At 44.8% G+C, this 14,003-nt stretch overlaps 1 protein-coding gene across 2 annotated transcripts in view; it reads right to left on the bottom strand.

The window, feature by feature from the left end:
* CDH23 (cadherin related 23) overlaps positions 1 to 14,003 on the bottom strand; it is a 556,038-nt gene that overhangs the window by 126,632 nt on the left and 415,403 nt on the right. Inside the window, exon 28 of one of the 2 annotated variants that reach the window (XM_077350520.1) lies at positions 13,622 to 13,777. The exons of the other annotated variant lie outside the window; for it this stretch is intronic. Within the exon in view, the coding sequence (XP_077206635.1) occupies positions 13,745 to 13,777 (33 nt within the window). The 3' untranslated portion in view covers positions 13,622 to 13,744. Of the gene's footprint in view, positions 1 to 13,621; positions 13,778 to 14,003 lie in introns of those variants that run through there. 2 annotated transcript variants of the gene reach the window in all.

Below are 14,003 nucleotides of genomic sequence, written 5' to 3'. Positions count from 1 at the left end.
GGGGGCTGTTTTGGCCTGTGTGTGTGTTGAAGTCTCACTCTATTGATAGATATCCCTTCCATCAGCAGATGTTTCCTGTAAGATTCAAATCATATTCCCTTCCACATCAGTGATTCTGGAGCCACTAATGCATCTTTGACAGGCAACCTGTGGCTCTTGCATGGCTCCTCAGTGTAGCATCTCATGTTTCAGGAAAGCGGGTAGAACCATTCCTTAGTGAGGTTTGTAGCTGGCTGGTGGATCCCACCTGGAAACAGCTGCCACCAGGGGGACTGGAGTGTGAGTAAACTGTGAGCCTCCTTGACATAAAGGCCTTGTGTCAGGGACGGAAGTAAAGCCATATTGTATTATGGTGAATGATTAGTGGGGTGGGCAGGACTTCCAGTAGTTATATTGCTTTTTAAATTGATGGTAATTGTGGATGTGGCTCTCCACAGGTCATGAAGTGAGTACCACTGTTCTAGATCAGGGGTTCTCAGTCTTTTTGAGCCTCGTGGGCACTTTTGGAATTCTGCCACTGGATGGTGGGCACTACCACAAAAATGGCTGCCTCAAGTGTTGGAGCCAGTCACAAAATCTCAGGGAGTGAGGTCATGCTTAATGCAAATAGTTACTTTCCTGCATTTCAGGCAGAACCTCTGTTTAACAGGGTGCTTTTGAAAATGGACATATTGCTTAAAATATTTGCTAGCATGCACAGCTTATCTTCAGACATACAATGAAGATCCTTGTGCTGTGATGGCAGCTGTTGCCACAGTGACTTCTTAAAAATACACACAGTCCATCACAGTTCCAATGACCAGTCAGAAGCTCTGCAAGGCACAGCCCCACCTGGTCCTACCCACCTTCTAGAAACAGTTGGTGGGTACCAGGAAAGGGGTACATGGGTGCCATGAGGTCTGTAGGCACCATACTAGGGAACCCTGTTCTAGATTATTCTTGGAGGAGGGGGGAGATGCATGACATATTTCTCTATGTCAGCAGTCCTGATCACACTTGGGCAAGGACATGTACATGAAGATTATAGATATGGCAGCTATCTCTGTAACTTTGCATGCTAGAACAAGTTTTGATGAAATTCTAATAATAATTCATGAATATTTGGTTCACAGATAAATTTTTCCATCCAAGTAATTACCTGGGGATAGTTAGGATTGTTCACAAGGTGGCTATAGCCCATGGTGAGTGAAGGTCAGTCACACATAAGCTTTTGGCATCCAGCTGTTCAAGGAGATTTAGTTCAGAAAACTATTGGCCTTTAGACGATCGCCCCACTGCAGGCTGGGATAAGACACTGTGACTTGTTTAAATAGCATGATACCTGTAATGCCATTAATTGTAAAATGACCATGCATACACAGCTGGTTTCCCCATTTTATACATGCCCCCACCCTTCTCTGGCATGGTAAGAAGTTACAATGGTAGCATTCACCTGAACTGTTTCCATCTTGGGGAAAGAAGACTGGTGACTTGGCATTTTTGCACTATTTCTTTATATACATGAGTACAGGTGGAGGCTCTTCGTGTATGCATGGGCCTGGCCCAAACTGGCCACTGATGGCGGCTATAACAAAAACAGGAACACTGAAAAACCAGTGTTCCCTTGCAGCGGGCCATCGGAGGCCCAAACTTGGGCCAGGAGGGGGCTGGGCTGGCAGCAACATCATACATAAGCGGGGATTCACCCCATTGCCATGCAGCCGCCAGCCCGGCCTTTCCACCCCATGTGTTGGTCACAGTGCTCTACAAGGGAAGCAGTGCTACTCTTATCTCTACCTGCCATGAGCTGCCCCAAGGGCACCTACTGCCTGCAGGAAGAGCAGTGGAGCTCTGACTTGTCATTTCTGGTCTAAGCCTGGCTCAGCAGCTCTTGCGTTTCATCTTCTGTAAACTCAGGAAAGAGAAGAAGGGAAACACTGCTGTGTTGTTTCCCTTCAGGGGCATGTGGATATTCATTAGAAATGACACCCAAGTTTTTTTGCCTTGCTCTGTTCCCTCCGGCCAATTTGGGTTGCCGGCTCTGGGCTGGAAAATACCTTGAGATGTTGAGGGTGGATCTGGGAGTGGGTGGGTGGGATTTGGGGCATGGAGGGACCTCAGTGGAATATAATTCTATGGAATCCACCCTTTAAAGCAGGGGAACTGAACTCTGTCACCTGGCGATGAGCTGTAGAACTGGGGGATCCCCAGATCTCACCAGGGGGCTGGAACCCCTCCTCCCAAACCTCTTTCCACTTTAGCCCCATGTTTATTTGTCTAAAAGCCTCAGTTGGATCTCTTTTCCTGCTTCTTCACAGATCTCCCTTTCTCTGCCTCATCTTCCCATGCCACATCTATGGGGAGGGGTATGTGGAGAAGGAAGAAAATCATGCTGGAGGCAGGGAAGACAGATAAAAGAATAAACACAGGGGGACAGAAATTGACCAGCCCAAAGTGAGGAAAGGCGGACAGGGGCCCTCCCTACTCTCTTCCCCTCCCCCCAGCTACAGATCCCAAACCAATGTCCGAGCAACTTGAAAGCTGGCATTCAGTGAATAGACTCCAGTGACCAGACTGTACCATTTAAACTTTCCGCAGGGGAAGAAACAGCTGCTGGAGGCCAACAACAAAAAAAAAATTACAATTCACTACAGGTTTCCATCCCAGAAGCATTTGTGCCCTTTGAAACCAAACCAAACCAAACCCCATGACACTCAGCAAGCCTGCATTTCTAAATAGTCAAGAGTCCTTCATTGCTTTGCTGGAGTTAAGTTTCTGTGTTCCTCTCATCCCCCTGCGTTCCCCACACCCCCCGCCGGTTTGTCCCCCCTCCCCCAAGTTGTCCGGGGCTGAAAGACAACAGAAGGGACTGGGGGATGAAGAACTGAAAGGAAGCCTCCCCATAAAGCTGAAGAGAGAAGCAGAAAGAGAGAAGTTAAAGGGGGGGAAAAAAGAGCTGCAGCAAAGGAGAACTGCCTCAGAAAGATAACAAAGGCAACCAATGTCCACAGATCCTTCCCGCAGCTGAGGTGATGCAGCTTTCCCCACGGACAGCTTCCAAGAAAGAGGTCAGTGCATGAAGCGGCAGCCGCCCCTCTTGTCTCCTGCACGTCCCCTGTCTGACTCCTCTTGGCAGCAGCACATGCAAATTGGCGACCCAAGGGGAGAAAATTGTTTAGGATACTTTAGGACAGGGCAAGGAGAGTACAAGCTGACTGATCAGAATCACTTCAAAGGTCATTTTTAGGAAGCTCAAAGAAACACATCTGTGTCTGAAGAGGCATGTTTCATGAAAGGCAGATCATGAAAGGCAGAAAAAGGAAATATATTATAGTTCCCCCTGGCAAAGATGCAGGACCTTCTGGATGTCTGCTTTACAATAGGAGCAATTTTGATCTGTAGGGAAATGGCCAAGTTCCTCTTCCCCCCCTGTGCTTTTGTAAATAAATACATGAATGTAATGGCTGCAGATACATGTTCTTGCAAGATACACGTGCTCTGATGATAATTTGATATATGTTTTGCTAAATTCTACAAAGCCTCTCCCCTGTTCACGTGGCTGTTTTCTCAAAAATGTACATGTTACAATTTGCACTGAGTCTTTAGGATCCCTTCAGGGAACAAATTGTATAAATCTGCTAAGTATTACTTTGCAGGAAAAGTACTTTGAGAGAATCACAGCAACAGACAATTGAAAAATGATAATAGTATTTGCATCCAGCCGCCAAACACCGAATTCCAGCTATCTACTGGGGTTCCTTCATACCCAGCAGTTACTAAGAATACTGAGGTGATACACAACAGGTGAGTTTGCTGCATGTCTACCAGGTTATCTGCCAGAGAATACTATGAAAATAACACCATATCCAAATGCTGGCATATGTATTTTGACCTGAGGGAGCCATTCTGTTTGAGAGTGGCAAAACATTTTCATTGGAAATGGAACCGGAGACAATGAAGGGGTCTAACAAGGAAATAATATATACACATGACAGATTGTGAGGGAAAACTTTTTCTCAGCAGAAGAAGAAAAGGAGGACTCTATGCTAGAGTGTCTGTCAAGTGAAATAAATGACTCTAAGAGGACATCTGTGGGTGGTAACAGCACATGGAGTGACAGCTCAGGATGGCTTCATGGGGGACTGGAACAAGAGAATAGGATGCCAAAATCTCAAGGCTAACCATTTACTATATATTTTATTTCATTTATAGTTGTTTCTTGGCTTTATATGACCACCCCTCCTGGCACGCAAATTCAGAATAAGCATAATAACAAGAAACCAACAAAATCAGTGTAAAAACATAAGTTGATCATCCAGTTCACGTCAATTGTTACTTCCAGCATCCTGCCCCGTAATCACTTCTCACATTCAGGAGAGTGTATTTATACTGAATGGGGTCTGGTAGATGTTATATCCTCATTGGCCCCAACTAAACACCATTGTCAGAGGTGGAAATCCTGTCCCTTCCCTCATGCAGATCAAAGACCCAGAGGCAGAGAAAGGAGGTGCCACATTTTTTCCCCTTGGTGGCTGCACCTCACACGAGCCAGCAGGGCAGAGGAGGCACTCCCTTGCTTCTCCCATTCAGACATACTACACCTTAGTATGCCCAGTGTGAAGCTAGGCCCTGCTGTGTCCAGCTCTTCCTCACCAGCCTGGGAACAACACGGTCAGCAAGGAGAAGTACTAGTAAGGCCGTGTTCGCCCTTACTGACTGCACCACATCCATGCAAGCTGCACCATCTCCACTGGCAGGGAATTACACAGTTTAATTACTTGTTGAATAAACAAGTATTTTCATTTGTCCTGAACCTACTTCCCAACAACTTCATTGGGTGCCACTGAGTTCTAATTTTAGAACTCTACCTCCAGCATAGCTTTATATACCTCTATCTTGTCTACTTTGGCCACCTCATGAGAAGGAAGGACTCCCTGGAGAAGAGCCTAATGCTGGGAGCGATTGAGGGCAAAAGAAGAAGGGGGCGACAGAGAATGAGGTGGCTGGATGGAGTCACTGAAGCAGTTGGTGCAAACTTAAATGGGAAATGGTAGAGGACAGGAAGGCCTGGAGGATCATTGTCCATGGGGTCGCGATGGGTCGGACACAACTTCGCACCTAACAACAACAAGATGGATAATCCGACATGTGATTAGTTGAGGGAAGGGGCAGGACTGTAAAGTGATTCTAGAGACATACCTTTTCTTACTGTACACAAGCAGAGACTTGCTACTTTATGAATAATGTAAACAGCACCATAAAAAATACCACTGCTCACTTCTTTCCATTGTGAGAGCTGTCCCCTTATTCCTACTCTTGGATATCTGCCATTTAACCAACTTTTAATCCATAAAATGACATGTACTCTTATTTCATTTTATATATATATATATATATATATATATATATATATATATATATATTGTACATATACATATACATATACATATACTAGGATGAAAGCCCATTTATGAAAATGGGCAGATGAGGTACAGGTGAGGGCAAGGCGTAGGGCGCTGTGTGCAGCGGGGCTGGTCTCAGTGAGGGGGGAGGGCTGGGTGAGGGGCGGCGCGGCAGCGGTCAGAAGGGCGAAGCGTTGGGCATCGTGGCTGGCAGGTCCGGTCGCGGCGAAGGGGGGAGGGCTGTGTGAGGGGGCGGTGTGGCAGCGGTAAGAAGGGCACAGGCACGGTGCTCCACGCGTGTCGTGGCGCGGGGTGGAGGGGGGCTAGCAGGACCCATGTGCGAAGGTCCGCGCATGCGTATAGGCGACCGCCAGCCGAATGTGGGACCTCCATGGTGTTATTGTGAGGACCCTAGCCACAACATTCTGGGCAGCTGTAGTTTCCAGATCAAGGTTAAGGGCAGGCCTGAGTAAGGCAAGTTGCAGAAATCCAGTCTAGTGGTGACCGTCATGTGGATCCCTGGGGCTAGGTGTTCTGGGGCCAAGTAGGGCACTAGTAGTGTGGCTTAGTGAAGGTGATAGAATGCCAGCAGTGCTACTTTCATGACATAAGTCACCACTGAGAGGGAGGCATTGAGAATCACACCCAGGTTCCTGGTTATGTGAGCCACTCATAGCTGCACTCCGTCTAGGTTGGCTGGGCATGCTTCCTCACTTGGACCCTTCCTGCCCAGCCACAGGACCTCCATCTTTGAAGGGTTGAAATTGAGCCACTTCATCACTGTTTTCAGGCAGCTGGTTAATGCTTCTGGGGGAGAGTCAGGGTGGCCATCCTTCACGAGGAAGAGCTGGGTGTCATCAACATATTGGTGACAACCCAGCCCAAGCTCCGCACCAGTTGAGCAAGAGGGTACATAATAGGATTGGAGAGAGAACTGCTCCCTGAAGGATTCCCCATGCAAGCTGGTGGTGGCTTGATGAACTCTCTCCAATTGCTACCCTCTGTCCAAGATCCTGGAGAAAGGGTAGTCCCTCTAATTCCAGCATCAGTGAGGTGGTGAGCTAGAAGCTCATGGTCAACTGTGTCGAATGCTGCTGAGAGGTTTAACACAAGCAGCACTGACCCGCCCTGGTCCATCTGGTGATGGAAGTCATCTGTCAGGGTGACTAGTGCTGTTTCTACCCCATGGCCAGGCTGGAGACCTGACTGGGATGGGTCTAAGACTGAAGCTTCTTCCAAGAATGGGGACAATTGGTCTGCGACAGCCCTTTCAAGCATCTTCCCCAGAAATGCTAAGTGCAAGATGGGATGATAACTGATAGGTTGTCATGGGTCCGGAGATGGGTTTTTGAGCAGTGGATGAACCACTGCCTCTTTTAGCCCTTCTGGGAATTCTCCTGTTGTGAAGGAGACTGCTCCCCTGACTGCTAAATTTATACAGGAGTCTTTTGTCAGGTCAAAAGCCTTTTAGAAGACAAAATTTATGATGACTACTCATTTCCCTCACTCATATGCTTATTAACCTACTAAAAAAAAAATTCCAAAAGGATTTTTCCTCAGGAGACTTTGTTCCTTAATGTGCTAAATACTCTACTTAATAATTTTGTACTAATTTTTCATCAGTTGTACAGATGATAAAATGGTTGTCTATAACCTCTAATAGTTTTATTAAGTTTCTGTTGCCTATCAAAACCCTCCCAGTCAGGATTTCTCAACTGTCTTCTTGTCATTGACACATTCTCAATGGTAACACATATTCATATTTTAAGGGGTTAGTTTACCCATAAGAACACCTCCAGTTCTCCTTATAGGGAACAGCAAGAGTCAATAAATAAAGATCTGTCTGTCTATCTGGGTATATGCAGCATTTCTGGATCTGTTTATGATCAAGAGTGTCATTGTAAAAAGTGACATAAATAAGCTTAGGCAAATTACTTCTTAATGCTGACATTTTTATTATCCCCACTTGCTCTGTATCAACACTTCATATGGTCTGAAATTTTTTGCCCTGACAATTTTGGCTGGAAGGTAGCAATCTTGATTTAGCTCTGTATCCTGTAATACTATATCTTGTCCAGATCTTTATGAAATCTAACCAAGTCAGTAGGTATCAGGTAAGAGAAATCAGAGCATGCATGCAAACTCGTGTGATTTTATTTAGTGAAAATAAAATAACCTTTAAAAAAAAACATGTGCACATAGTAAGGCTGCAATTAAATGCCTGATTTCACCCACTGAATTGCATAGCCCTCAATAGTCCAAAATTAGTCACGTCTCTTTTAACATTAAAAAAATCCTCTCTATAATCCTAACCACAGCAGGGCTATCAGCAAACTATTTAAACTCTGCTCTGAACTCCATATTAGAAAGACTACAATGTACCAGGTAAACTATTCTTTTAAAAATGTTTTTCCCTGCTGCCCTGAGACTGTTAGAACTTAGTAATTGTGCTAAGACTCTAGTGTTGGATTGAATATGGAAACAGAAAGGCAACAGTTCTTGCCAATAGTTCTAAGCCAATAGTTCTCAAAGTGTGAGGTAGATCTCCATTACGTATGGACCTCTTATTCATTGTTTAAGGCTCTCTGATTATAGATACTATACAGCAACAAAACCATGACAGGGCTCCACTTGCTGGCTTAAAACCTAATACAAGTTACTTCAGAGCCTCCATTATATTTCAGAATTTCTACTTAGGGATTGGATATCGACAATAATTACCCAAAGAAATTGTGGACAAATTCGGGAGGTGGCATGAGCTTTACTGACAGATCATCAGGGAGGCAGAAGAAAATGAAAATTACCCAGTATAAGGGGGGAAGGGGAAAGGGGTGCCATGTAGATTTAGATAGGCAAATGAGCCCTGAACACGGTTCTGCCAGAGGTTCTTCTAGGAAAAAAGTCTGTAACCATTGTACTATGGAGATAAATATTTCCAATTGTTTGGTCTTTTCATTAAGCTTAATAGCCTTGCATAAATGCCAAATGGTTCTTTTCTAACATCTGCCAATTATTCTACTTCTCTCATCTCTGTTCCTATTGTGTCTTGTAGAAACGATGAATACAAATGACACTGCAAGTGAGACATCTCCAGTCACCCATGTACTCGCATTTCTCAATGATACTACTGAGTTGGTACCACTAAGCTCTGTGCCCAGTATGGAGAAGCCTGACTCCTTGCCTATTATCATTGCTCTCATCTGCATCTTCCTCCTTCTGGCCACCTGCCTTATCTTTGTCACACTCTGCAAGCCTACCGCTCTAGATCAGTCTTGCCAAGGGCCACATGAGTGTATGCCTTACCACCCTGAAGATGCCAGTGAGCCACAGCTCAAGCTCTGGAAACGTCTAGGCTCACTGAGGCATTCCATACGGAGCAGTGTCAAACGCAGCCGTCCGGTTTCCCAAGCCAACAACACTTGTTCAAGGAAAGTGCCTGTCAGCCAGGACTGGAATATCATGGAGTCTACTGAAATGTGACCCAGGGAAAGTTTCCATAATTCTGCTGTAGAAATGCTCCCTTCTCAACAGCCTTCACAAACTAACTGGTATCTGATAGTATACACCTGTTTTGGGAATCATAGAACAGCCAGGATACAAACACTGGATTATGGAGTCATCATTTTACTCTTGTCTATGAGGAAAGGGAGCCGACGAATGACATTTGCAATGTCAGCTTGAAGTGCTGAAGCCATATTGTATTTGTAAGGGAGCTCTTTTCATGGAGAGAAGGCAGAGCATTATTATGTCAATGGGCATTTATGCACCCAAATCTTCATGGTAATATTTGAGCCTTAGTCATCTGTCCATAAAACGCAAGTCTATGGGAACAGAAGATTTTGTAAAAACATGAAAAAGACCACTCATCTGATGAATGGAGGTGATGAATATTTCCTGAGATGTGGAACAGTGATTTATTAGCAGTATTCTCTTTGATCATATATCTTCAGTCAAAACTGGCTAAAAAATAACCAGAACCTTCCTATACAATCACTTACTTGAGCTACAAAGTTTTGCTCCATAAGTTACTTCTCATTGACAACACAGGACAGTAACTTGTCTGTCTTGGGAGACGGAGTTGTGAGGGCCACTTTTTTGGCAGGGGAAAAAAAACCTTGCTGCATATGTGATCCCCCAGAAGATATAATATCGCAGGAGAGGACTCAGCCAGCAACCAAAGAATTAAACACAGACGTTCACGAAACTGTTAATGTGCTGCTGCTATTTGCATGAGTGTGTGTGTGGAGTGCACTGCCACCACTGATGTAAACACAAACCAACCTTAGGCACTAGCTTGAGAGAAAAGGCATCCATATTCCACCCAAACATCACAGCAGCGATGTCTGGGGGAAGCATCTTATTCACCTGGATGTACAACACTGTGCTGAAAATACAATATTCCTGCAGAAGCAGCCCCATGAAAGACAATGTGCAGTCTATGTACAACAAATTGGAATCCAATGTGCATTTATCATGCCAAACACTGATTGTACAGAAAAGCCCTTCAAAACAGAGAAGGAACAGGATGAATGAGTTGACTTTGATGACTGAAAATAAAATCTCCCTTCAGATATTCCAGTGAGGATCCAATTACAAGTGACACTGGTAGATCTATTTGTTTAACTCTGACTGTAACCCAATTGCATAATAAGCAGGGTATTGTGGGCCCAGTTCTTACAGAAAGAAGTGTGAAGGGGAGGGCTAGATTTTCCCCATCCCCCAAATTGGGTTCCACACCCACAATTTCATTCTTCATTTTGGCAAACTAATTTTAAACAAATGGGACTGCTGCTGTCACATGCAGTTTGAGGATCTCTGAGGCACAGGTGTATGTGTATCGGTCTCTGTGTGTGTGGGTATGGGGACAACAGGATCCCCAACCTTGGGTGCTAGGAAATACTACTGTTGTTGAAGAAGAAGAGTTGGTTCTTATATGCCATTTTTCTCTACCCAAAGGAGTCTCAGTGGCATATAATCGCCTTCCCTTTCCTCTCCCTTTCCTCTCCCCACAACAGACTCCCTGTGAGGCTGAGAGAGCCCTGATATTACTGCTCAGTCAGAACAGCTTTATCAGTGCTGTGTGGTGCCCAAGGTGACCCAGCTGGCTGCATGTGGGGGAGCGGCAAATCAAACCTGGCTCACCAGATTAGAAGTCCGCACTCCTAACCACTACACCAAGCTGGCTTGTGTGCAGACCAAGCCAGGAACATATGCAATGGCACATATGTGCATTGGCATGTCATCCCACACTGATTGACTGTTGCTGTTGTACGATGTGATATAGGAAAATTAGAGCAGTGGGGGCAAGATGTGCCTGTACCACAAAGCATGCTGGGAGTAGAATGGGCCCTAGACTGGACAGTTTACCTAGCTGTAAAGAGGTGGGGAATTCCAGCTTCTCTTGTTTTAGCTAAGAGTGAATTGAAGGAGGGCAAGCAAACAGTGGTTGCTTGGACTGGAGACATGACACAGAAAGAAGAAAATAGAGAACACTTCCCACCCAACACTAGCTCCACTCCTCTCCCTTCCCCATGGAAGATTTTAATGAAAAACAGAAATACTGGAAAAATCTGTGAACAGTTTTCAATGGTAAACAGGAATGGGGAGGGGGGGGAGAAAATTGAGATCATATAGTCAAATCTAACACACTCACACAGACATTACTTCTTTTTGCTTGTCTTTTCCCCTTCCCCAGGGAAGGGGAAAGGTTTCTGGGAAACAGCACGGGAAGAGGAAATTGCTCTCTGGGTCTGTGGCACAGGCCCAGTAATGCCAGTTCCTTTAACACTTGTTGGAGAGAACTGTCATAGATCTAGCGGAGATAGTTCATCTGTTGTGTGTGTATTTGAGGGATGGGTGTGGGGAGAAATAGATGTTATGGTGATTCTACAGTGATTTTCCGGTGATTCCTAGATCTATTCTTTGTCACTTCCAGGTAGCTTTAGGAATTACCAGAAAAAGAGTGGCCAGGCACACGTTTTAGAATAATTTGAAAATGCTGTGAGAGCCCATGCAACATGGCTGGCTGAGATGCTCTAGTTCCCCCCTCCAAACCTCATCAAATTCCACAATAGCCACATGCAACCCCCCTCCCCCCATACCTGAAGGATGTTTAGGAACATCCTTAATGTAGCTAGTTATATATACCTTTCAGGTTACAGATACCTTTGTTGTTATACCCTCATGCTTAGTTCTGCCAAAGGGAGGTACTTAAGGGATGTATTTCTTTACACTGGAAATTCATTTGTCTTTTGTTAGTTGCACCTCTTCTTGGAGGCTACTGAAAAGGATAATTCAAAGGTGGGGAAAGACCATCGAGAATTGCCCTGCCATGCCCTTAGAATTATTTGCTATCAAATGTGGAGCCATTTGGAGAAGCCCACAGAAAGCTGTCTTAAATGTCAGCAGGGCAGAAACACAAGTAAGCACTTTACTAATATAGCTTTAAATGGGGCTTTCCCCTGGACTGTGCCTGCTGTACTTTAGAATATGTGTGTTATGGACCCATTATGCACGGGGGTTTTAGCCCACATTCAGGGTGGAATGGCGGCGACTAAAATCACCAATAACGCACGGAGCCGGCTGCAACCGGCCGCAGCTTCGGTGCATGCCGCCGAAAAAGCCGCGTCAGTGAAACGCGGAAGAAAGCGCAGCTTCCGGGTGACCGGGGCGCAACCAGAAGCGGCGCCCGGATCGCTGTGTGCATAATCGGTTACTCTGGGTTTTGCCGCCATCGCGCCCCGCCCCGTACATAACCGGTATGCGTCGCGTCTTCCCCCTCCGCGTTTTCCATGTGACCCGAAATCGCCGTTTCGGCGGCCGTGCATAATGGGCCATAGTGAAGCTTCCCGAAGCAGTCTGTGTACACACAGTGACTCTTGCAGAGTGTGGGATGGGGCAGGTGTCCACCCAGACATCATGGAACGTCTTGCAAATTAACTCTCTATAACTGGAGGAAGCTCTAGAATTAGCGACATGAGGCTGGGGAAGGTGTGATTAAGGTTGCTAACATTTGTTGACTTTTTGGTGGATTGCTTAGTTTATATGTTTAGCTTGGTTTATATTTGGACAGATGCCTGATATTTGAGAGGTCCTTCACTGTAACTGTGTAATGTTTTGCTGCGTATAAACGTAACACGCTCAGTTAGCTTATTTCTAAGCAGGTGTGTGCTAAACTGATTTCACTGCAATTCCATCTTTTCCGCTTACAATATCATATCTATATATTCAGCGCTGCGTCACACCTACACTTGTAATCACCAATTCCTGCTGAATAAAAATACTTAAATCAACAACAAAGCCAAGCAAACCCAAGTGCGAGGGGTTCGTATGCTGCTGAAGTAGCTGCAGAGCAGGAAAAAAGCTCAGCTGTAATGCCATGAATGCAAATATCCTTGGCATTTATATAGGATCGGCTCAGGGGTAGCGTGAAGCCCTGGTGGTTAGTTAATGAAATAAGCATTTGGTTCACAGACATTCAATGAATCCTGACTTCTATTTGCGAATCCTGGCTTCAACATTGTCTCTCTTTCCCCTGTTTCCCTGCCAGAGACTTGGCTGCTATCCCAGCTTATCTCATAGCAGCTAACCATGGTTAGTGAATGGAATCAGGATTTAGCTTGCAAATGGTCTGTGAATCCTGGCATGTCTTGGAAGGTAGGCCAGTAGGATTATCCCCATATATCCCCATATATTTGAGGTAGGGTTGCTGAGGTATGGTCATGAGGCTGAGGGAGAATAACTCACTTAAAGCCACTTTTTTCTGCCATTGTGTCAGAGAATGGGGGGACATTCAAGTTCACAGCTCAAGTGAGATGTAATTCTTGTACACTGTTGATATGGAAGGTTTTTTAATAGTCAGCATGCTCAGCAGGCTAAAATGGGTAATATCATGTAGACCCAGTTTAGGCACCTAACCTGACTATTTGCATTTCCTAAAATACTTTGGCACAAGACAGTTACTCATCTGAATCAAAGCAGAGTATCAAGCTCAAAACATCTACAGGCCACGGTGCCAATCACTTATGGGGATTTATCGTGCAAGCAGGCAAAATGCAAACTTTGAGTGAACATACCACCTCTTGTTTCAGTTGTAAAACTGAAGTTTAAAAAAGCTTGAACTGTGTCTTTCCTCTATTGGATTTGTGACATTGCTTATGTTCACTTGGTTGCACTGGACTTTCAATTTGTGTTGGTCAGAAAAAACAATCTCTCCAATATACTAAAGTGAGTTTCTCTGCCTCCTCCTCCTTGCAGACATCCTTATAGTGTATTTCATTTGAGCAAGCATTTAGTAACACCTACAGGCCTTGATTCCTAGGTTCAGTTTTCTCTCTTACTGCATTCCTCCTCATTGCAAACTCTTACGCTGACATCAAGAGATATTCAGAATGTTTCTGCATAAACAAAAGGAATTGTTGAAGTATTTATGCCATTCCCATACGAAATCATATTTTGGTACACTGATATATTTAGATTTAAAACCATCAAAAGAACCTAATCAACATTATGAAACTGCCATCACTGAAAATGTTATTTGGGATGGAGATACGGAGTTTTGAAATTATAAGAAATTCATCTGTAAATTTCATATTCGGAGTGGGACCATCTATGGTCCACAAG

This window comes from Paroedura picta, chromosome 8, assembly GCF_049243985.1.
Source record: "Paroedura picta isolate Pp20150507F chromosome 8, Ppicta_v3.0, whole genome shotgun sequence".
NCBI classification, from domain to species: domain Eukaryota; kingdom Metazoa; phylum Chordata; class Lepidosauria; order Squamata; family Gekkonidae; genus Paroedura; species Paroedura picta.
The sequence above is the reverse complement of the archived record's forward strand: the minus strand, read 5'-3'. Positions and strand labels throughout refer to the sequence as shown.